Source organism: Falco naumanni, chromosome 6 (assembly GCF_017639655.2).
Source record: "Falco naumanni isolate bFalNau1 chromosome 6, bFalNau1.pat, whole genome shotgun sequence".
NCBI classification, from domain to species: Eukaryota; Metazoa; Chordata; class Aves; order Falconiformes; family Falconidae; genus Falco; species Falco naumanni.
In genome coordinates this window covers 24,035,304-24,061,455 of record NC_054059.1, presented here as the reverse complement: position 1 = coordinate 24,061,455, position 26,152 = coordinate 24,035,304, and the positions used below count along the sequence as shown (strand labels likewise).

At 40.6% G+C, this 26,152-nt stretch overlaps 1 protein-coding gene across 1 annotated transcript in view; it reads right to left on the bottom strand.

Moving 5' to 3' along the window:
* Nucleotides 1-21,113, bottom strand: part of SNTG2 (syntrophin gamma 2) — a 266,527-nt gene extending 245,414 nt beyond the window's left edge. The window contains exon 1 of the mRNA XM_040598523.1: nucleotides 21,042-21,113. Within this exon, the coding sequence (XP_040454457.1) occupies nucleotides 21,042-21,113 (72 nt within the window). The remainder of the gene's footprint in view (nucleotides 1-21,041) is intronic.
* Nucleotides 21,114-26,152: the final 5,039 nt, after the last annotated feature.

Here is a 26,152-nt window from a genome sequence, read left to right as displayed (position 1 = left end):
GTGCCACAGCCAACCTTTGCACGGCGGGCACTCAGTGTCAGGGAGCAGGAGGAGGAAGGGGTGCTCCTGGGGAGGAGGTGAGCCAGCAGCGAGGGTGGTGCTGGCCACTGACCACAAAACATCAGGCAAAGGTGCAAGCCAAGGCCAAGCCAAGATACCAACACATGTAGAGAGAAAAGCTGGCACCAGCTAGTCCCAGCATGGCTCACGTGGAGCAGGGGGTGCAGGGCTGGGCTCACATGGTGCTTCTGGGCCTCAGGCAGGGACACTGCAGCAACGTGGTGCCCTCAGGTGCCTTCAGGCCTTGAAGTTCTATTTACAACAGCCCGCCAATTGTGAAAATTAATCTATTTCAGTACAACTAGGCTAACCTCTGACACAGAAGTCTAAAAGAAACAAAGAACTGTAAAAATAATAATTTTAGTGGCATGCATACTTTAGAGGGAAAGAAATTAGCAAGGGTAGTAACTAGTACTACAGCAGTGACAAGCACCCCACTGCCTACTTCGCAAGCACCGCCTTTGAGCACATTTCCATGGTTTAGAAGAGGGATTATGAGACCTGGTATTTAACCCTAAAACTCAACAATTTTATTATGGAGATCTCAAGCCACATGTTATACAGCTTTCACAGACAAAACATCAAAATACATGCATCAAATCTTCAACACAAATCCTCTCCCAAACAGAAATGTTATTGGCAGGTTGGCAAAGAATCATTCTTGGTCCAGTAGATCACCCATTTCAGTCTCAAGGACAGCCCAGAATAACATTTTGGAAAGACCATGAAAGGAAATACGTAGAAAAATTAAAATATAAATCTTTTGCATAGAAAACTGCTAGCTGTAAAATAACAACCAAAGTTAGAAGGATTGACAGTTTAGCAAGGTTCTTCCTTCTTCTTAGATATTAAAGTTAATCAAAATTGGTGAAGACATGGAGTCATTTGTGACCTATCTTAAATGTAATATCATCTCATCTGAAAAGCATGAAATTACTCCGCTTATATATATTACTTCAATTCTTAATAACTATTATAGTCATTCAATAATCCACTTACTACAAATTACATTGCAAAAGTAGATCCATGCAATAGCCAAAAACAGAAAAGATTTGAGAAATTGTCTGCACAACACTAATCAACAAAAATCCCCAACTTAATAGGTAAAACAAACTAAAAAACACAAAACTTGCTTTGACCTCCCACTATATATGTAACAGAGCGTTTGACTTGCTGCAGAATAGGACACTATCAACAAACATACAGTTACCATTTTCAATGCAAGAGTCAAAATGTATGTTGAATCTAGAATGTAATGCTAAGATTGGTTTTCAGTGTAGTTTGGATAGTGCTAAGTTTGACATTGGTAAATAGTCACTCTTGGACACCAGCCAAGCAAGTTTCCTAGAATGCAGGAACACCCCCATCCGTGTAAAGCTCCATTTTCTCGTAACCAACACAGAAGGACTTCATCTAATGGTTGAGTGTACGGAGCCACTGAGAGCCAAGCTTCACATGCTAATCTCAAGCAGGGAACAGGTTCCCAGAGGAAGGGACAGTTAAAGTTAACAAACGCTGCTGGTCACTGACTACCTCCAGTACTTCAAAATCTGTTTTCAGTTCAGAGCTTTTGAACATTAGTAAACACTTACCTTATGCTTATAAACACAGGGTATAGTTAATTTTGACTAGAGTCTAGGCCAAAAGTATGAATGAACATCTGGCATTTCAGTCTCAGATCAGGGATCAAAGCCAAAATTGCATGTATTATGGGAGAAAAGATGATAAACTCTTAAGAGTATAAGAGTGCAAAATGTTTGACTGCAAGGGTGAATGAAGTAGAGTAAATCAACAATTGTTTCATTTTCCAAACACTTTCAAATTTAAAAATGCTAATTATATTAAAAAAAACAAAAACAAAAACAAAAAACACTAGCTAGTGAATATGTTAACCTTGATTGTAAGCCCACCTCAAACAGCAAGTTTAGAAAAATCAGTAGCGGTTATAGAGGAATGCCAAATAGTAAGAAACATTTGTATATACTCTTGCTGTAAAACTTCAGGTTATGAGGATGCAGCTTGCAAATGAATGGGCCACCGAGCATGAGGCAAACCTACTGTCATTGCTGTCCTCAGCCAGTTGGGATCTTTGATGTGATGGCTTACATCTACAATTAAAATTTCCAAAATCTTGTGTCCCCACACAAGCCTACACAACACCATCTTTCTTCCTAATACAGAAAAACATACTAAAATTATCCTAAAAAACTTAAGATCATCCACATCTCCTTGTCGGCTAGGGTTTACAGAAGAGAAGCACTCTGTAAAACATTTAAAACAGTCTTGTGAAAAAGGAATGGGGTTTTTATTTATTTTGTTTACAGATTAATAGAATATAATGATCACACAAATAACTTTCCACTAAATATATTTCACTACATGGAACAAATGAGTTGTGTAAAATCTGTATCCAAGAAAAGAAAACCTCCAAACACACTAGGCATTAATTATCATCATTTGCAACAGTAAAAAAAAAGTTTTTTTTTTTTCCTTTTTGAAGTTGAGTAATTTCAGGCAAAAATTTGAATTGCACAACTTTTTTTAAAAAGTAAATTTTCAGAATTTTGGGGGTATTATTTACTTCTATGTTTTGAACTAAACAGACCTGAAAATAAACTCTTCCCATACCTTTCTTTAAGATACTTACAATCAGCCTTCATATGCATCACAAATGAAATCTATGATTCATGGAACATGAAAGCATGTTCTCTGAAATTCTTCATAAATGCAAAGCACAATCTGGCTCTGTAAATCTCTAGAACTACTGAGGGGTAAGACTGGCAAGAAGCAAAACATGCATATGCACACTCATGCACAAGGGAAAATAAGACTCAGGTCTAACTTTGACAACTTAGTTCCAAAAATCCATACAGATTTATATACTGTGCACCTACATTGAAGTTAACGCATCCCACAGAAAATACATTTATATTAATGAGATGCAGTGGATCTAAAGTTACTGCATCTAAAGTTACTGCCACAGAAGAGGAACAATCCATATGGGGTGATTGGTAATATAAGGATGAAAACAAAAAAAGAAATACTTATGCTTTAGTTCTTAATGTCAGTTGTGAAATAACTGCAGATGTTATTTACTTGGATTTCCACACAGCATTTCATATAGAAAAGACATCTGCTTAGTGTTTTACTTCTTGAGATAAATAAAATATTGCAGTTATATCCAGAAAAATCAAGACAACCACAGCTGCAGAAGAAAAAAAGTTTTGCTGAAAGTAATTAACATGTCTCACTTCTTGTTCTTTTCTGATATTTCACCACTGCATTTTGCTCAGTCCACTTCTTTCTTTTTATCTCTCTGCATGTTTTAGTTAGTTAGTCTTTTATCTTTTTAAATGCATATAATTTTTCTCCATGGTTACAAACCAGGTTTGTTGGTTTTATGTCCTGGTTGAGTTTCCAAGTTCTATTCAGCTGGTTCATCATTTCAGTACTTCTGTTATAATGAAAATCCTGAACAGCACAACACATTTATAGCATGTTCTTGGCTATTTTAGAAGACCTGATATTAAGCAATTAAAACTCTAACAGCAAAGCTGATTTTGAATTTGAACTGTACTTCTGTCTGTCCACATAACACAACTTTAATAAATTTAAGTAATTAAAAACTGTAACAGCAAAGCTGGGCTTGAATTTAAAATGTATTTCTGTCTGCCCACAATACTACATATTTAATAAATTTTGCCTACTTTAAATTCCTAATTTTTTGTTTGCCAATGACACCAAGCTGTCAACACACTGGAGAGAAGGGATGATATCTAGAAGGACCTTGACAAGCTTGAGACGTGGGCCTGTAGCAAAGCTTCTGAAGCTTAACAAGGCCAAGCGCAAGGTCCTGTACCTGGGTCAGGGCAATTCCAAGCACAAATACAGGCTGGGCAGAGAATGAAATGAGAGCAGCCCTAAGGAAAAAGACTTGGGAGTGTTAGTTGATGAGGAGCTCAACATGGCCTGGAAATGTGTGCTCGCAGCCCAGAAAGTCAACCATATCCTGGGCTGCATGAAAAGAAACATGACCAGCAGGTCGAGGCAGGTGATTCTCTCCCTTTACTCCACTGTCATGAGACCCCACATGCAGTACTGCATTCAGCTCTGGGGCCCCCAACATAAGAGCATGAACCTGTTGGAGCGAGTCCAGCAGAGAAGACCCAAAGTCAATCAGGGGGCTGGAGCACCTCTCCCATGAAGACTTGGGGCTGTTCAGCCTGGAGAAGAGAAGGCTCCAGGCAGACCTTACAGCCACCTTCCAGTACCTACTACAGTACCTGTAGCCTTCCAGCAGGCCTACAAGAAAGCTGGAGAGGGACTTTTTACAACAGGATATAGTGACAGGATGAAGGGGAATGGCTTTAAACTGGAAGAGGGTAGATTTGGATTAGATGCAAGGAAAAAATTCTGCACTATGAGGGAGAAGCTGTGAATATTCCTTCCTTGGAAGTGTTCAAGGTCAGGCTGGATGTAGCTTTGAGCAACCTGGTCTAGTGGAAGGTGTCCCTGCCCATGGCAGGGGACTTTGAACTAGATCATCTTTAAGGTCCCTTCCAACCCAAACCATTCTATGCTTCTGTGATATGAAAATAAAAATCCATTACTGAATGCTGGCATTCTCCAGGTTTTAATAAATGAATTGCTGCAGAGAGCATCATACATTTCACATAATAGAAAAGAAATTAAAAGTACAACATTAGCTTTCAGAAGTCTCCTAGAACATAATTTCTCCATCCCACTGATACATATCCATAAAGTTAAATCTTTATATTGGAAAATAAAATATTCCTAGTTGTTGTTTAGTATCAGTGTCCATCTGATGTGTTATTTCTGGATTAATGGCCATTTCACTGTGCAGGTTTCCAATGTTTTGACTGGGAATTAGATCGCCTTCTGTCCTAATTTATTTATTTCCAGCTTCTTCAGAGGAATGAGAGCCTTAATGTCACATGACAATTTTTTTTTTCACTGATAAAAATCAAACATTACTACACTAATTAGTAAATCACTTGAAAGTACTCAAAACTAATACTGTAACTCCATCCAGGTTATCTTACTTATATTTCACTTCTTGGAAGCACCACAGAGATTCATTGAATCACAGTATGATTGAGGGTGGAAGGGACCTCTGGAGGTCTGTAGTGCAGTCTCCTGCTCAAAGCAGGGTCAGCTATGACAGGTAGGGTTTGACCCATAACCACTGCCCCCAAAGTACAGCCATTCACTTTGTGTTCACCCATCCAGACCACAATGTACCTTTATCCTTGATACAAGAACATTGTGGAAGTTTCAGAAGTCTTACTAAAGTACAGGTAAGTAACACCTGCTGCTCTCCTCTCCCCCTTGTACACAAACCCTGTCATTTTATTATAAAAGGTGATCAGGTTGGGCAGGTGTGATCTACCCCTGCTAAGTCTACACTGGCTATTCACAGCTACCACCCTCCTCCTTCACACACCCATGAAAACTCCTTGACACATTCCAAGAAGCCTCATTCCACGATGTTGCGAGTGCCCAAAGTGAGGCTGCAAGCCTGTATTTCACCATACCTCACTTTAGGCCTGTTTTCAGATGGGGGCAACATCTACCTTTCTCTACTCATCCAGAAGCTCCCCTGATGTCTATGATCTTTCAAAGATGACAGAGAGTAGCCTTACAAGGACATCAGCCAGTGCTCTCAGCACCCTTGGATGCAGCCCACCAAGTCCCACACAGTTCTTGCAGGGAAACTGTGCCTTGATCCTCACCCACTACTGGTAGTTCTTTTCCTTAGACTATCCCAAAAAGCAGAGGCCTGGAACACCTGATGGCTGAAGATGAAGCAAAGGTGGCATCAAGCAGAATCATAGAAACATTTAGGTTGGAAAAGACCTCTAAATTTATCAAGTTCAACCGTAAATGTAACACTACCTAGACCAACGCTAAACCATGTCCCTAGGTGCCACATCCACCCATCTTTTAAATACCTCCAGGGATGGTAACTCAACCACGTCTCTGGGCAGCCTGTTCCCATGCTTGATAGCCCTTTCAATGAAGATTATTTTTTTTTCCCTAACATCCAACCTAAACCTCCCCTGGCACAACTTGAGGCCATTTCCTCTTGTCCCAAAGTACCTCAGCTTTGTGTCCACTTTCACCTGCCCCATTCAGCAACAGTCCCACATTTCCCTCATTCAGCCTTTTATTACTAATATAGCGGTAGAAACTCTTCTTGTTGAGCTCACGTGTCCCTTGCAAATCTTAACTCCAGCTAGGCACTGACTGTAGTGACACCATTCCCACATAACCATGCAACATTTCTACATTCCTTCTCTGTAGTCCATCTTTGCTGTATTTTTGCACCGAAGCCTAGTCATGAGTTCCCTGTTTAACAAAGCTCTTACCCTGCCAAGTCTGCTTGACATCTTAAGTATTGTGATGGACGTTCTTGCTTATGGAGGAGGTTTTTAGTCTGCCACTCCACTCTGGCTGGAGAGATGGTTAGACCTAATTAACTACAGACTTCACCACTACGGAAGTAATTTCATGCAGCAAAGTCAGTCTTACAAAACAGAATACAATTCTTTTTGCTTGTTAGTATGAAGATACACTAAGATCTTCTATCACTTGGATCCAGAAGTTTCCTTGATCAAGAAGATAAATGTCATGGCCAAATCTTTATTTAATAGACTCTGAAAAATGTCTGTAATTGAGGCTTTCTTTATTCTCATCCATAAAATAACTTTTATAATAATCAGAAAACTCTAGAAAAGACAGAGTAAAGAAAATTTGTAATCCTCAAAACTGTACTCTTCTGCAGATTTTCTCCTTTAGAACAGAACACAGTGAGTGGTAAAACAATTCAACTTTGGAAGGGTGGCCAGTTGCAATTTAAGATGGACAACAAATATTGCAATACACACATATTAATTAGTTGTCAACAGCTCACCTCTCATAGTGTCTGTTATGGGTTGTAGGTTCTCCCACTTGCCTCAGCTACATCAGGCACCAGTTGTTGTAGTTTGAGACCAACTCAGCCAGCCTCAGGCAGGGCACCAATTGTTGCAGCACAAACAAACCAGTCGGCTGCAACAAGGCTTTTACCACCACACTGCTCCTCCTCCATCCAACCCCCCTCCCACGATCCTCAGGGCTATTTAACTATTTAGCAGGAACGAGCTACACCTGCATATCCTCCAGGTCAATCAACCACTGCCTTCCAGGCAAGGCCACAGCTGCATGTTATCAGTGCTAATCAACCCACTGCCTTCATTCCTCTGCTTGTGTTTCTTCATTTTCTTCTTTTTAGAAAGAATTATTAGAATTACAATTGAAATGCATGAAAAACACATTAACCATGAAACTGCATTGGAACAGATTGCTCAGATAACTTTGTGCCATCTCTAAGGACAAAGATTCCACCAAATCTAAACCTGAACCTTGAATATTGGAACCATGATCTCACATACCACCTAGGTATTTCAGATATCTTACTTTTAACAGGCAGATTCTCCCTGCACCATCTGAAACATAGCTCCAGCCTTGCAAAGCACAAAAACATAATATACACACACATACATACATGTGGGTGTAAGAAAGATGTTACATGGCATAACATTGCTGGAAGGTTTCTGATTCCTGAATCAGAAGTTCTGCAGTTTACTCTTCTGTAGAAAAATTAAGCAGCAATTTAAGCAGAATAATTCTTTCATGCAATTCATTAAATAAACGGAACAGCAATTAATAGTTCTGTTCTTTTCACATATACCAAGCAAATGAGTGGCAGTGTATCTGTGGACTTGGTTGGTGCGTATATCTTTGAATATTCTTTATAGAACATGCTATACAGAAATCACACAGGTAGCTCCAACTCAAACATTTAAACTGGTTATTACTGCTATAAGATACTGCTAATAAAAGGAATTAATGTTTAAGTAAGTTTTTAAACTTCATCATGACCAACAAAGTTGTAAATCTGTTAATAATACCCAAAATATGCTGATTATCCACAGAATATTGTTCACTTTGCAATCATATAAAGTGATTATTTTTGTTATCAAAAAGGCTGCAAATCTGGATGCTAAAAAAGAACAGTCAAGCACACAAAGCCATTTCAACAGAAAGAAACAGCTACAAAAAGACTGGAAAGTTTTTCTTTTTCCGTTAAAATACTAGAGGATTAGGGGAAATCACGAGCCAAACATAAGTCAATTGTCTATTTCATGCTCCGGGATGTGTAATTATGAGATACATCTAGAGTAATCCTGCTTGATTCAGCATATTGACCAAGCCACAGTTGGGAGTCCCATAAACAATTTTTACAGGCAGACATGGGCCAACTGAAAAAAGTCAATAGTAAAGAAAATGCATGATTCGAAGAGTCAGGGTGTTGATACTGCTAATACTACAGAAGATAGAACGACAATCTTCAGATACACTGACAGCTGCTGTAAAAAGTATCCTACTGCAAAGACCAAACAAGGTAACAGCAGATTTCAACTGTAGGGGAAAAAAAAAATAAAAAAAATAAAAAAAATAAAGCCAAAGGAGTGAAGAAATGCCAACAAATTAACTCAATATGATCCTGATCAACTTGGGTCTCCAGGTGCCAGGGAGCAGCAAGAGTGGGCTGCTCCACCAGGGGAGGTAAGCAGGAAGCTCAGGGCAGTCATGAGGCAGGCAGGGGCGGTATCCTTACCCAAGTGTGGTCCCACACAGAATGTGAGCAAGAAAAGTAGAGCAAAATACCAGCCAAAGTACAGTCTCAAATCTGACAAAGTAGCAAGGAATGTTTATAAACAGGAACAGGTAATGCCTGAAGAAGAGGCATGTATATTCTTTTTAAACTTCATCAAGGTACTAGCAAGACCTGGCAACCTGCAACACAAACTGAGAATAACCAGAAATTAATTCATTGGAGCACTGGGAACTGCAGTCACATTTATATATTGCTTTTTGAGGGCAGAAAGAGCCCTATATTACTGCTACGTTGTGGGTATTATCTGTTATTCAAGGGTGCTTTAAAAGAGAATTAAAGCACCTGAAACATGAAATCAAATTTGCTAAGCCTGCATCCAGACAGGCTAGTAATGCATTACAAGAAAAGTAGATCTGCAGAGTAAAACTGCTTTTGTCAAGGATGCAACACTCCGACCACGGGCATTTGGGGGAGGTTTTATTTTGGACTTGCTATAGGACTGTCCCCTGGACTCTACCCTCATTAGTGCCTGCAATTAATCAGGTACATCTATGAAACATCTTTCAGTTTAGTTCCATCTGAAAGACATTCAGCTTAAATACTTCTGTACTTAGGTCACACTAGTAGTAGATTTTTGAAGCATATCTCCCCAAGTCATTCCCACCTCTTATGCTGTGGTCTGCATTGTAGCATGGTCTCAGAGCACACAAACTGGAGCCCAAACACTAACAGGCATTCAGTCCACAAGATCAGGCTAAAGCTAATCTGAAATAACACCCCAGAGAATGATACAGCGTGAATGTCCAGCCCATCTGTCTTCCTCCACAAATCTACTCATATTCAGATGTGCTACTTAGCAACATAGGATATACCTTTGGTGCACTCCAAACCACTTTGCAGCACAGACTATAAGGGAGTAAATATGGACAATAATGAGATTCACCTGAAAATCATGTTCCTAATCCAAAGTAAAATATTAAAGCACAAGCTCTAGGATGAAATAGAAATAAAGGCTCTTTGGAATGAACTCTTTTCTATCACCATTTCATGCTTTGTTCTGCAAGCCACAGAGTATATAAATATTTGGGGGTTTGGAAAAAAAAAAAAACATAGTCCTTTACTCAGCTCACTGGTGGTAAATTCCCCTAAATAAAAGGGTCAGCAAGTGTCAAACACTTCTGTGCACATCAAGTTAGTATCAATGACAAACAGGACAGCTACAGTGAGGAGGCCAAGTCTAAGTGGTAGCATCTCTACCAGCAAATAAAGCAGCTGAGGGCCAGGAGTTCAGCTGTCACAGCTCTTATCCATGAATCAAAGAGCCTTTGCCCTCCCTGAAGACATGAACCACAATTGTGCTGCCCACAGGAATGGTCCAAAGTCACAGTCTGGATATTATTTGGAAGACTGCTAATTAGTCTAGGAAAAAAATTGTGCTAAGGAAAATGCTAACAGTTTAACAGCATGGTCAAATGCCTTTTAGTTCTTGGAGCTATGCCATGGCCTTCTTAGTGTAGTTGGTAGCCAGTAATTCCCACCTACAGAAGGGACATATCTTCAGAAGTGTACAGTCTGAATGGAGCATTTTTCTGCTTCTACAGCAGTTACTTCACCACATCCAACTACCAGACCTCGAGGTATGGCTGTACCTCTGAATTACAGGCTACTCTGTACCCCAGCAGAGAGACTGGAAGACTTATTATAGCTGGAAAAACTAAGACAAAGTGTTACGTTCCACTTAAATGAAACAGTCATACAAAATATCTGTAGAGCTCATTAGTGAAAACACCTTAATTTCACATAAGAACATGAAATTAGTTCCACAAGATATTTGATATGTAAATATCAAGCAGGCTGATGAGACTAGATTGCCATTTACAAGTAGCATATATAAAGTTTTATTCTGTACAATAATGTTCAAGATGACAATTTTCCATTATATTTAAGAAAATACTTTTTCATATTTCTTGCAGATTATATATCGAGAACATAGACTACTGCTTGAATTGTTCTTTTAAGTCATGTCCAATTAAATAGAAGATACAGAATTAGCTCTCAGTGAGCAGAAGCCCTCCTAAAGAAATACCAACACCACAAATAAAAGCAGAGACTATAGTCAGACAAGTCGGTTACAGAGAAATGCCATTCTTAGCCCTAAATAACATTTCCTCATCTTTTATTTTGGCAAATGATTTGATTACTTAATTTAAATAGAAAAGATCCCTTCTTCTCCCTAGGACAAGATTTTTCTAATTTATATTGATAACACTCTCTTGGCTGACCTCTGTTTGCCAATGTTTCACATAAATACTTGAAAAATAATGTTCTAAAAACCACTTATAAATTCCATCTAAAAGGAATTTATAGAACTGCATTACATTAATCTCAGACCATGGTGCCACAAATCATAGCAACAGGTTAGTGGGTTTGTTTTAGTTTTATTGATCTGACTTCTGCTAGATATGCTGGGCTAAGTGACAACTTTTGCAAGGCAGCATAGTCTGGAGCTGATTTTCAAAATACAAAAATATTTTTATAGTTCTCCCAAAGCAGAGAGCCCTAACACTAATTACCTAAAAAATATACATGAAGCACTCTTTGCACTTCTTTCGTGGCACTTGGCAATGAATCACATACTGGACTAATAGAGGGGAAATTTTATAAATTTTAAAAGATGAAGTCTTCATTTTATGCTATAAATTGATAAAGCAAGATGTTTTTGTGGAACAGAATTAGATTGACCCTGGTCAGATTAAAATGACACTAGAATTATAAGAATTACAGAGTCAACTCAAGCAGGTTTACTACATTTAATTATATTTAGCTATGAAAACTACAGCCAATAGACACGAAGTTAACCTTACTGACATTCATGAAAGTCTGTCAAACTGCTGAAATCTGAAAAGAAAAAACAGAGATAGCAGAGAATTAAGTATGGACCTTCCCTACTACACACAGATAGAAGTAACCCAGAAAAACGACCCAGTCCTCCCTGATGTCTAGGTAACACCCGTCTCCTTACTCACTCCACATCCATTCCCTTTAATGAATGTTCTTTTTTAAAAATAAGTAAATAACAAAATCTTCTCTTTTCATTTTTCTCTACTTCTTGTCAACTGGTGTTATAAATTGATATGGAGCATCTACAAAGAGTACATGTTCAGCTAATGAGAAAGTCTGAAAAATCTTTATTTGTTTTTTGGGGTTTTTTTCTGGTTTGGTTTTCCTTTTTTTTTTTTTTAAGTAAAGCCAAAATTGTAAAGAAGGAGCAGAAATGAGTGAAGTACATAGACATGTACATAAGAGCACAATAGCCCATAAGCACAAGTAAGTAGTCAGGCAATAAGCTACAAAAATAAAGAGGTGACAAAAAACAAATCAAATAAGATTTTTAACTGTGTTTGGTTTGGGGTTTTCCTAACTGACAGTCAGTAGAAGATTACTCTTTCTTTCCACTTTCCTGACATGTGAAATAAATATTCCTGAGGGTATTAGTCACATATGGTTCCAACTGCTACAAGATGGCCCTTGGTAAGAATTACAAATCTAATTTTTGTTTTCTTACTCTAAGGGATCAATTACAGGTAGTAAAAGTCAGAAGTAAGCATTCTTCCAAGCTACAATTTATATTGTCTGACTTCCATAAACAACAGAAAACTTTCTGGGGCTGTGTATGCAAATCAGACCTAGCCAATTCAGTTCATTCATTCTCATCACTAGGCTGCTGTGGTAGATTTTGACAATTCAGACTTCAGGCTTGCTTCCTATACTCCCTACCTTTAGGAGTACTCACATATTCCTAAACTATGTAGAAAGCAGACTGCTTTGTTCAGTATGTTTCCTGAAAAGATCATGTTGCTTTTGAAAGTCCTTTGAAACCAAAACATCCTGCTACATCTCTAACCCTGATTGCTTAAACTAAGTTGTGACGGTGCCATGCCTTTGTTAATGTCCCATTTAACAAAAAAACACAGCTGCTGAAACTTCTGGAAGTCCAATTTCAGTAAAGAAATTTTTTTCTTTTTTTAAAAAAGGAAGGCACACTGGAGAGATTTAAGCCTCATTTTATGAAAATTTATAAGTAAAATGAGTGATACATGCTGTATTTTACTTGATTGCAAGCAAAGATGTATAACTAATTGTTAACAGTGAATAAATTTGCCCATATCCAATCTCTGCCATCCTTCCCTTGAAGATGATGCTATGTAACAAATCAGTAATTCAACCTTAAAACTGGTGCCAGTTGGTAATTTTGGCTGTGGTGGATTCCAGTAATTCTCTAACATAGAATGACTGTGAAGTTTTTCTTAAGTACACCAAGGAAACTGGAGATTTGTGTGGAGCTGAGGTACAACAGGTTGAAGTGTATCTGTTACCTATAGGTTCTCTCAAGACTAAGGTCTTCATTTAGTAGAATTGTAGATCGTACAAACCATAACTTATTCTGTGATTATCACTTGGAAAAGGTATCATAACTAGCCCATATATAATAAAGTTCTTGTCAGAAAACAGAGTCTTCCATCACCCTCTATTTTTCAAGTATTATGAGTACAGACACATACAGGTATGGACACTTGTTCTAGTAGGATCAAAGATTCCTTTCATGGTCACAAAATCCTGAATAACAGACTTGGAGATTTTAGTACAGTAAAGTTACTCTTCAAAGCACACTAAAAAGTCTAATACTTTTATGTAATGTCATTTTTCTCTTTATTATTTAAAAAAGACTATTCTGTTCAGCACATCCAGCATATGCACCATATGATGCACCAGATGCCTTAGTAATTAATTCATCTCTTAAATGAAAAGTACAATAAATAGTTGCATAAAACAGTGTGTTGATGCAACTGATAACTACGCTGACAATTCAAAACTAGAAAAGGAAAAGATTTTTTAAAAAGCAATAGCTACATCACAAAATGAGACTGTCAGACTTAACTGGCAACATATGCTTACTTACGCTTCAACTGTATTCTGGAAATGACTGTATATGCTTATATTGCCATGCCATCAGGCTCATGAAAGGTGGCAGAAGAATATCTAAATGCTCCATTTACAAAAATGCTGTGTAAGACAAGAGGATATGTTGAAAAAAACAGAGAGGAAAAGACACATCATATAAAATTTAGACTGTAATGCCTGCTTGAAGAGAGTAGACTACTAGTACAGAAGGAACTTGCATTTTATTAACACAACACCACCTATGAGTAACTCCTTAAGCCTTTCTAAAAACATGACTTAATACTGTTAAGACAGGATTTGTATGGAAAGAAGTGCCTATGAATTTCCTTGCAGCACCTGCATCTTAGCTGCAGCCAGTGAAACAAATGCAAAATCTCTTTGCTTGTTGATTAAACAGGTTTGCTGGAGAGGAAGATGGCAAACACGCTTGTGACAGTTTTCAAATATGCATGCATTCTCATGGTATCCAATTTGAGATCAATTCTTCTGTCACTTTCTTCCAATAAACTTAATAATTTTACATACACTTAGTGGAAAAAGGCAGTTCCTATAGGGCAAACAAATATTCATTCCTGTCTTCCATATCATCTAGCACGGTTTTGAATGCGTATGCTTGTTTGTCTGGATTTTCCATGTTATATGTTATTATATAAAATACACAATATAATATATCCATATTCATGATGACTCTAAATATACTACTCCTTAGTTACATGAGGAGCAGAAGCAAGTACATTCATGCTTGTAAGTTAAATCAATGAGTATTCTTCGCAGAACTCTGCATCTGTTATTGGATGGGACAGAATAGTGCATGATTTACTGAAGCAAAAACAAAAAAAACAAAAAAAACCCACCACAAAATCCCACAAAATCTAATTGAGATATGGAAGCAAGCCTTGAAAAACATTTTCCACATAATTTCTGGAGGGGGTTCATCACGTAATCAGAAAATGCAGAGTACTGGAAGACAATTTACTCAATCCAAATTAAAAAAAAAAAAAAACCAACAAAAAACCAAACAACCGGCTAGAAACCTTAACTCTTTCTTCACTACCAGCTCCACTGGTAAAGTTAGGAACAATAATGCTCACCCACTTCACAGCGTACTCCAAAACTGAGTATATACAGTGTACAGATAGCTGTTAACAACTTTTAGTAGTATCAACGGCCATAATAGCACTGTGGAACCTCTGTCCACTAGCTGACATAACGTAGCCAACACTGTTTTCCCACTGGCTGTGTGAAAATAGCCCATTCACAAAACACAGGCTGAACTGCCCTGAGCCCCATTTGAACTCTACATTTGTTGTTAGGCCTCCCACAAAACTGGGCATAAAAGGGAATTCCCATCAAAAGGTACAACCACCAAACTGCCATTTTGTGGCAAGGAAGACTCATCAAGAGCTGATGATAAAGATTTGACACCAAAAGGCTTTGATTCCATCTCTCTCTGGACAAGACTGTTTCTGTGGTCCACAATGGGTTAATCAACCCCTCTCCGCTAGCAAGTAAAGTGTGGAACTCAGTACTGCTTTACATCAAGGCAGTGCTATGAAACTTGGCTGCTCAGGCTCCAGGAAGTGTGTTTAGGGGAAAAGTTTCTCCTTAGTTTTTATTCATCCCTTGACTTAGAAATCTCATCTAAACTGTGCAAAGGTAAAAATCCCAAAACAGCAGGTGTAAACCAGTCATGCAAGTGTGGCAGGGTGGAGGTAAGTATTATAAGGCTAATGGTTTTACAGTAACATACAGTATGAGCATGTACTACGTCTCCTTAAATACAGTACAAAACAACTGAGGTTTTCTATTGATTTTCCTGCCCCAAAATTCTCAAAATACTACAAATGCATTTTGTCCCTACTACAATCTGAACTTCACAAGAAGACGATAAATGTGATAATATTGATTAGATTGTGCTAACAGGTTCCAGCTCTTCAAGGTTATATCCTTTAGAGAGTTTGTAAATCTCATTACAGAAATCTGCCTGCTGATATACATAAATAAAGAGTGGCAGAAGGGTTCCAGCATGACAGCTCTCACTGGAGTCACACTGCTCTTCAGACAAGCAGGTACAGAGAAGTTCAAAACGGTAGAATCAGCCTGCCTTTTTCAAAGAAAGACCAAAAAAATGTAGATCGTGTATTAAATGAGTGTTACTGACAAAGGGTGTCTGGAGTGAAGCACAATCTTGGGCCTCCCTTGGCTTTAACTGTCAGCTTTGCCAGTAATATGAAGGATGAGAAAATCCACTAAATTGTTCCAAGCACTTTACTTTAACATGCACTTTTTATAGTAAATGAATCTTAACTTCACATGAAAGTGAGTGTCAGCCTTTCCCTGCTTTGGGGTGGGGGGGGAAAAGAGTACATGAAACCACATGCAAAAAATCAAGTACAATGATCTTCTAAATTCCCCTCAAGTCATCCATTCATTTTTAACTAAAGGAGGAAAAGAAGAGGCACTTTTACTAGTTATCTGCTTTTTAAAAACTTAGAATTTCCCTCTGAGACAGCAGGGGGCAAGGTGACAAGGAAGAGGATAACACTGAAATGGACCAGGGATCCTTCTGTCCTGGTGGACAGAAGGCTGTACAGGCTCGCCAGTGCATGCTGTCAGCCACGAAGGCTAACAGCATCATCAACAAGAGAGATGTGATCCAGGTAATCATTTCCCTTTACTTGACACTCATTAGACTGCGTCCAGTTTTGGGCCCCACAACACAAAACACATTGAAAATGGGAGCAAGTCCAATCAATGCCCGCCAGAACAGTGCAGCCCCCTCTGGAGTGTGTAGCACTTACGCTGTGAGGAGAGGCTGAGTAAACTGGGCTTGCTTGAACCTGAAGAAGTGGCTCTGGGGGAGAGCTAACAGCAGCCCCTGACTTCACCATGAAAACAACCCAGCAGGGAGCAGGTTCACCAGAGAGGCTGTGCAGTCTCCATCCTTGGAGGTTTCAAAGATGCAATGGGAAGAGACCTGAGCAACTCAGTCTGAATTCAGCAGTCACTGCTTTCAGAAGAAAGGTTAGGTTCACAGGCCTCCCAAGGTCTTTTTCAAGCTGAATGAGTCAGATTTGTGTTTGCTGTCTCTATTATCATGCTGCCACTGACAAGCAATCTTACGTGTCAGGGTTGTAGGAACACAGTCATGCCCTGTTCCTTCTGCTGAGCTCTGCTACCATTTCTATTCTCAGCAGTCTCGGTACTCCTGAAAGAAAGTGATTCTATTTATATTTGTTTCATAAAGTGTTTAAAACATCAGAAAAAAATTGCTTACATTATGAAACACAGATCTGAGGTGTAAAACAAATACCAAGGCTGTTCTTTTTCTGAGATCAGACATTGTTTTTCAAAGCAGGAGGTGAGCACAAGTCCTGTTTCCATTAACACGTTAAAGCCATAAGCTTGAATATGTTTTTTTTACCAGCTTAGTAACCGTTTTCATGGAGATATGTACAAGCAGAAGCAGGATTAAGATTTGGTTTGTGACAGTAGGGAAGCCAAGTGGAAGAACATGAAGCATTTGAATACTCTGATAGTAAGTGCTTGGTAAATTTCTTTATTAGTATCCTGAAACTATTAATTTCACAGATCTTTAGAGGGGAAAAAAGTCTTCCCAAATTAGTGGGAAGTCAACAGCATTTACACTGGAGAGTATTCATTAGGCTTCACACAGTGGAGTATATGGGCTCCCACTCCCTGTCAAGAAGCTGTGCCATCTGTGTTTCTGTGGTTTTACCCAAATCAGAAGACAAACTCTGTTCACTTCACAACAAAAGTTTCTGAAATCAGCTTTTTCCCAGCAAGGGATTTTAGCAGAAGATTAGTATGTGTGGGGAAAAGCTTCAATTAATAAGTATATCCTATCGATTTGCATTGTGGCATAGACCGATCTTGGAAATAATCTTGAAATCCATGCCACCTTAGTGCTGATACAAATTTTAATAAAAAACATAGGTAAGTTGAAGCTTCTTGCGATCACATACAGTACGACTGAATACGGTCCAAGCCTACAAAAATACCACCGTGGAATATTAATAGTGGTCACCTATTTTAGGAAAATGGCAAGATTAAATGTTGACCCCGAATAAACAGATAGGGAAAAGGCAAGAGACCGATGTCTGTGGTAACATGCCACCTAGTGTTCACCTTCAGGAAGCTTCTGTATTGGTGAGTGTCAAATTCTGAAAAAACATCAATGCCCCAGGACTTGCTTTCAAAAAAAAAGGGTAAATATATTAGCATCTCTATCCGAGTATCTATCCAAATATCTACATTACATAGACATGGGGGCGGGGGGGGTGGGGGGTGGGGGGGAACGTGGAGGAGAGGAACAGAAAACCTGCATGTGCTGGCCTTACTCAAACTGTATACCCAATAACAGGAGGAAGTCCAGAGAAGAGCGCTATCCAATAAAGTTCCATGTCATCTTTTCCTTTTGGTTTCTTCTGAAAAAAGTCTACTGATAACTTCTTTGTGGTTGTGGATGGAAGTTATTAGAAAACTGGTTCTACCACATACAACATGCACAACAGAAGTTTAAGAGAATAGTCCCTATTCTAAAAAAAATATCCAAACTAGTGACAAGGTTTATTTAAACATAGCAATGAGCTATACACTTTTATTTCTTCATTTGAAATCCTGACATACCGACAGTATGAGTGACTGTAAGGCTGTATCATTCCCTTCCATGCTTCTAGCAACACAATGAAAACCACAGTATCTAATGCAGACTAGGTCGCTAAGACCATAAAACACACAAAATCATGGCCCAGGCACTCTGACACAGTAACAATTCCTAAGTGATTTGACCTCCTGGGTATTTCAGAGGGTAAAGTGAGGGAAGAATTATATGAGAAATCAGAACAGAAAGTTCACTACAGATAAAGGAAACATATGCTGCTCTCTAAAATCAGCTCAATAAGAGTATGTGTCTCTCCCAAATGAACTAAGTAACAGAATTACACTAAGAGAAGCCTGGCAAAACATTACAGACAAGGTCTGACGTAAATTTCAGTTCCACAGAACAGAACATAAACAACTGCATTTCAGGAAGTGTACAGATATATTGCAAGAAACATTCTTAACAGAGCTTGTTTGTGTTAAAAACACAAGTGTACAAAATACATTAGTATTTCAAATCTAGCATGCTGTCTTTAATTTGAAAGTATGCTGAGTTACTTTCAAAGTAGTATTTAACTGTCATCCTTCTAAGGAGAAAAAAACCTCAAATGTACCTTTAAGTATTAAGACTGCCTAGCTACCACAAAACAATGAATTGGACTCGGCATGCAATATTGAGGAGTTAAATGGTAACTACTCTTATTATATCTTATTTCGGAGAAAAATGTGCAGACACTGTCAATACACCGATATAAATTTTTCTTTTAGCAAGGCAGACAGACATAGATTCAAATACTGTTAAATAACTCAAGAAGATGCAAGTCAAGCACCTATCACACTGTTAATTATAAAATAAGTCTTTATATTGTAAGATATTTTGAGCATAACTCTCTGCAGAGGTTGAGTATGTGGCACCTCTGGGGAGCCAGGCAGTGATGAACTCACGTAAATAAATATCCTGCCATAAGATGTCCCTGTTGAACTTAAAGTCTGTATGTCTTTCTTTTTTTAAGACTATATATACATGCCTTCTTTCAATCATACACCTATTCAAACTACTCTGGAAAGTGAGGCTAAGCTGTTTCATGTTTCCTGTAAAGAGCTTGCCAAAGCTTTAGTTTCAGGGCACTATTTCCTATTCAGGGTCCAGGTAAACTATATAGCCACAAGCTTTTAGCTCCTACCACTCCTGTCCAACAGGTCAGTTCACCATTAATTCAATATCTCGTTTGGCCCCAGACAAAAGTCCCATGAATATCAGCACGACCAGCATGTCCTATTGGCCTTAAAGTATACATTTAACACAACGACAAGAAGCCAAGTCATAAATTTCACCTAACAATAGTGATTATCCGTCGCCTTTAACACTGAAATATTCTGAGCTGCCATACAACCTACTCAGCTGTTAACATTCTAGGTAATTGCTGAAGAGATTATTTTTGCAGTTCAGGAACAGGTCTTACCAATCAAGAGATGTGGATCAGCTGCAGAAACACAGAGGATTCTACAGAACATTTAATTTGATTACTTCCTTTTGAATTACAGAAATTCTACAAACTCAAAGGTTAAATGTTTGCACCTCTTCACACACAGTGGACAGATGGAAACACACAGTGCAAAAGGACAAGACAAGTTTGTTTCCACAGTTGTACAGCTTATGATGCCAGGTATTCCCTACCCTTTGTTCCTACACTTGCATCTTCCAAATATTTATTCTCAGTCTTATGATTACAGAGGCTCAAAGCAGTTATAAATTCAACGTGAGGGGCAACACGTCCGTAAGTCATCCTTCACTCAGACACCTTTTAAACACCAATCTGGATAGAACACGAGGAAAACAACACAGTTTTCCTTTAAAAATTGCAAGGCTGCGGTCACAGAAATAGCTCGAAGGACAGGGCAAAAAAAAAATAAAATAAAATAAAGGGTTGTTTATTTTAGCACCGGTAAACTTTCTTAGATAAATGCACCGAGTAACTTCTTAGACCGTGCCTGACCCAGCGATTACGCTGCAACAAGGCAGCGCCACAAGGAGCGGCACATTCAACAGCTGCCTGTAAGGGTTTCAAGAGGTGCGCAGGGCATACCTACTGCATGTTGTATGAACGAGGGACAGCTGAGAACCGCCGTCAGAGGGCATCATTCATAATGATCTTCCAAATACGCTCTAGTGAAGTAGCAAGTTATTTCCCAACTCCCTCACGGGCTTCTCCTAGAAGTGCGTGAGGTGCTAAACGCGTCGCGGCAGCCAATTTCCTTTGCGTGCAGCGGGGTTAGAAACCCAGCGGTTCATCGCTCTTCCCGGGAAACTCGACCCTCGGGCTGCCGCCTGTCACGGCGGGTCGAGAATCGCGATCGCAGCAGGTACAGCCCCCCCCGGCACCGCGGACAAACGCCACCCGACCGCGCTCGGGCCGCCGCTGCCCGCCCGGCTCCTCGCCCCCGCGGCCGGCGCGGGGCTGGGGGCGCGACGCGCGGGAAGGCGGGCGCCCCGCTGAGGGGAGCCGCGCTGAGCGCCGGCAGCTGAGCACCGGAGCTGCCGCCTCGCCCCTCCGACAGCCCCTCGGCGTCGCGGGGTCCGCACCGCCCCGCTTCCCGCTCCCCTCATGCTGGCGCCTCCCTCCCGCCCTCCGGGCAGCGCTGCCAGCGGGACCCTCCCCACCCTCCGCGGGAGTCGGTACGGGGACGGGCTGAGGGGAGAGAGGGTACTTGCCCAGGTGGGGACGAGGAGGCTGCCGGGGCGCTCGAGCGGTGCTGAAGGAGGCTGCTTCCCCGCCACGCTCATCTCCTCCCATGCAGCTGGCGTAGTCCTCTCAGACGGGCGGCTCAGCGGGACGCGGCGCCTCCGGCACCGACTCCCAAACGCCCACCCCTACCGGCAGCGCCGGCGTCCCGGCTCCGGGGGGCAGGCTCGCACCGCGCCGCGCTCTGCCCCGCCGCCCGCGGCCCGGGCGGGGCGGCGGCACCGGCAGGGCGGGGGGGGTGTGACGCGTGGGGCGCCCGTGGGCTCGGAGCCGGGAGGGGAGAGCAAGGCGGCGGCGGCGCGCTGGCTATTTAACTTCGCCCTGCGCCGGGGGGAAGGCGCCGCCGCTCCCCTCCCCTCCGCGGCCGCATCCCGTTCGCCCGGCTCTGGGTGCTGCTGCGAGCGCTGCCGCGCTTCTCCTCGGCACGGCTGGGCACGGCACGGCTCCGCTTGGCCCGCCCGCGCCGCTCCCTCCGCTCCCGCCCGGCGCCGCTTCCCTGCGGGGCGGTGCCGGTTCGGGCTCCGGCCGCTGCACCCTTTCCCCGGGGACAGCTCTGGGGCCTTGGCGCTTTTGCCGGGGGAAGGTGGGCGAGGCGGCGGCCGGCGGCGGGGTGGCACCAAGCGGCAGCCCCCCACCCCCCCGGCCTGCGGGCCGGGCCGGGCCGGGCCGGGCCGGGCCTGGCGCGGGGGCGATAACGCGGGCAGCTGCGCAGGGCCCGCACCGCAGTAAAGCATGAGGCGTTCGCTTCTGGAGCTCTGAGTCGCCACCAGGAGCGGTTTGACATCCCTCGAGATTTCTTGGTAATCTTGGGTAACACAGGGCAATCTGTCTGTCGGCAGGAAAAGTCCCCACTCCTGAACGCTGGCATCCCGTTTTGCTCTTTCCTTGCTATTTTGGCTTCTATCGAAGTCCCTAGCCATGGCCTGGGCCATCAGTTTTGGGGGAACTTCTTCTAGGTCTGTGGTGGCAATGCTGAGGCTTGATCCTAAGGAGAAAAGGTTCAACCTGGTCCTTGACATAGTAGTAGACATATTTTTCTTCCCTGAGGGGAGAGGAGGGAAAGCTTCTTAACTTCTTCCATCAGTTTATATAAGAAGATCAGTGTTTCACACACATACCCTTCTGTTTTCTTATCTAAGTGTAATTGCAAAGACGCCTCTGTTCCCTTTTGAAGCCTCTGCCTTGTGATGCAAGGATGAGATGCTATCGTACACAAGTACATAACAAGGAAAAAAAGGGGTGAGTGGAGCTGGCCAGACTTTTTCTAAAGTTATTTTCAAAGATATTTTTTCTACCCAATATTACTATTATTTTTGTAAAAGCAGCACAAGAGTTAAGTAATAAAGGAGTGTGCATAATCTTCTACTTGGAGGTAACTGCATACAAAATACTGCCTGCCATTGCTGTCTTTCACCGTAGTATGAACTCCTCTCTCCCCCGGTCTCCCTGTCCAAAAATAGACTTCTCCATAACACCACATTTTACCACAAGCAAATGCTACTTGCCATCTCTCTACTGATTCATCTTTGCACGTACCAGAGCTCCACAGAAGCTGAGGAGAGGTGGACAAAAGGGCAGCTTGCTTTGCAGGGTTATGGGGTTTCTGTTGTTCTGCAGAGGTGCTTGCAGCCCTCCATCTGAGCCTGAGTTGTCACTGTGCCTAGAGGCTTGGAGTTTGCCATGCAGCAAGGAGTCAGTGCCATTCTCCTAAAGAGGTGGAGGTTGTACTCCAGCCAACCTGCCCATATCCATCCGGTGCACAAAAAAGCCATTTATCTCACTCCATGCCTATAGAAAAGTGTGTGACAGCATGCTGGCAGTGTGAAATGTTAGAGGAGAAGACTCTAGGCCACAACCTCACAAACAAACCTGGTGCATGCAGTGAGCTGGCACTGTAAGAGGTGTGAGTCTTTCTGCTCAAGGAAAGCAAAGCCACAGAGATAAGCTGCAACCTGTTAGAGGGTGGGTTGCCCCAGGCTCATTGGGCCAGGAGTTGCCAGGAACCAGCACATAACAGTGACTGTCCCAATAGATGTTTGATAGTATGGATAATAGTTTTGCTGTGATTACAATCTTGTTATCACATCCAGCTTTTCTTCTCATGATTCTTCTTCATGCTTTCCTTTCATAAATACGGTGCATAAGTGGGGACTAAAAAGTGGAGATGCAAGTTAGTGTAAATACAAAATATGTGGCATTGCAGTATGATAATATGCGGGGGATATATATGGGAAATGACTTAGAGAGATGAGTAGAAAGCCCTTTTCAGAATGTTTCTATTTATCTACAAGCTGTAATTTTTAAACTTAAAAATCTTTGATGATTGGATATAATAAGACTTGCACAAAATATATAACTTCCTGGGAAGTTTATCTTAACATTGACAATTACATAAATGATTCCATAAGTGAAATTCACTGAAAACTGGGTAGCATCAGACAGCTAAGAAACTATTAATGCTTAGGGTTTTTTTGGTTTAATGAGTACACCTCACAGAACTGTATTTTCAAGTGGTCTTGCTGTACTGAAAGTAAGTGGGTATATATGATTTGGGGGAAGATTAGGGGAAAATAAATTCATTATTTTGTATGTAATTTGAGCTAAGCTAGTTTGTGATAATCTAATAAATTTATTTCAGGAGATAATCAGGTTTAATAGCTTAGGTAACTTACGAGCTTTTTAGGAGTTGGTGCCTTGTTCAGTTTGTTACTAGTGAAAAGCTTATGTGCATTTTTCCCTTCTTTTTTGTAAATTTGTTAGTTTCACTGCATCCCTGATCCTGCAAAAGGTTTTGCTTTTGCCATTCCTGAAATATAAAAAATAGAAGCTAGCTGTTAAGTAGCTGTTTCAGTGATGACCATTTTTATATTTCTGGATTACTTTAAATCCTATAATTTGGAATAAGGTGGTTATTTGAAAATGGCTAACCCTTGAGATTTCATAAAAATCTACAAAATATCAAGAAAGTAACCATAAAAAGAGACAGTAAGTCAAGAAAATGCTGAATGTTTTCAATAATATACCATGATTTTAAGTCATACTCATGGTTTTGGGGTGTTAGGTTAGATAATGCCCAAGAAGTTTCATTAAGATCTGACAGCTGACAACAGGAAAATTGAAGATCATGTGAAAGACTTGAATAAAACCAGCATTCATGAAAACAGAGGCAAACTGCTGAATTTGGAAATTATTGTATTACAGACCTGTCTTTATTTTCTTCTAGTTTCATACACATGCTTGTATTCATACAAAGAAACACACACACAGATGATACTTGGCTTAGAGAATGGAAACAGAAGAATATTACTGCTAAAACAATAAATAATTTATTCTACTGAACCAAATAGATGTCAAGGTTAAAGGCTTTTTAAAGAGAAGTGGATGAAAGAGTATAATTAGATTTTTCCAGGAAATGTAAGTATGTCTTATTCAGACATTACAAATATTTCTCTGCCTATAACAAAACATTCACACAGCTATTGAAGTCAAGTTGTTGTCTTTAAATATAAACTCCAAAATTTGCAGATGTTCCAGTTTTAGTTTTTATACGTTAATATTTGCTGTATTCATCAGGAAAAAGACCCTTTAGTAAAACTTAATTGCATTGTGAACATCATTAAACTTAATATTTTACTACCAAAATAAATGCTCCTTCATTTAATTCTGTGTTGTGGGAAGAGATCAAAGCTATAGGGAAGTAAAGCATACTATTCTGAGGAGTAGAAGTTAGAAGTTTCTGACTTGGAAATCACATGTAAGGCAAGGTAAAACCACGCCATGTCCCAGGGAAATTGCTGCCTGTCTTTATAAGGATGCTGCCATTTAGCCACCGCTATCCCACAATTTAGGAGAAGGAGTAAGAAAGACACTAGTACACTGACAATCAGCATTAGACCGGTATCTCAATCTGCTCTCCCCTTGCCACTTTTATTGTGTATTAAGCTCATGAGTAAGGGGCAAATTACAGGGAATAACAACTTGACAGCCCATCAGAAGACAATAATGCACCAGAGGCTGCTTAAAATAAACAATGATAAATCGCTAAAATTTCACAAGTATGTTATTTTGCTTCTGAAGACATACACTTCCTTGCTTTCTTGACTCTGTAATGTGTATCAAATACCCTGTAACTCACTGTCCCAGAAATTTCCTCAGTTCATTGCCTAGGGTAAGAAATTGTGACCGTACATACAGTAGTAGGAAAATGATAAGAAGCAGTAAAATTATCCATAACATCAAATGAAAGCAAGGGACTGCTGTACTTCAAACAAACAAAAACTTCCCTTGAACAGCTGTTCACTGAGAAAGGGTGATTGGAAAAAGCATGACATGCTTTTAGGGCAGACAACTTTAACAGCAGCAGGTGGGAGAGATGGTAAGGTCCATCGTTCCCTAACCATCTCTCCCCACTCCTGACCTGCTTATTGAGGTGCAGGTACACCATACTAGGGCACCCTGCTGGCAATGTCCAGGATTTACTATGGCAAACCAATACTATTTCAGCTGTCACTACTGCAGGAATGAGTATTGACAGCATCAATCAGGAGTTCAGCATCCCAGGCTACTCAAGAAAGCAATTTGTCATTGCTGCCCTGCCCTGAGCTGGTTATTATGAAAGACAATCAAAAATGGATATCTGAACAACTGGACATCCAAAAGATGTATTCCCAGCACGTGTTTATAGAGGGATATTGGACTGATCAGTGTGTATTCTTCAAAATCAGGCAACACTGATAACACTGAAAACATCAATGTAGACTTCCAGCACTCTTTGCCAGCTGAGAAAAGAAGCAAGTGACTAGATGACACTGTGGAACCAGGCAGGATTTTAGTATCGTTTCTTGCAGCTGCTGATAAACTACTTATTTTTAAGCATGTTTTTTTTTCACTTGCCTGTCCTTGAAGTCTGCCTTGTATTACCAAACTGAGGAGCTGATGTTCTGCAAACTGTAGTATTTTATGTGCGCTGGTTCCCTACAGACAGCAGCATGCCAAGATGTTCTGTGGAAGGTATGCCAATATGCAAGAGGGAATACAGTATTTTGTGGCCAAAGAAAGCACAAACAAGTGCTCAGCTTGT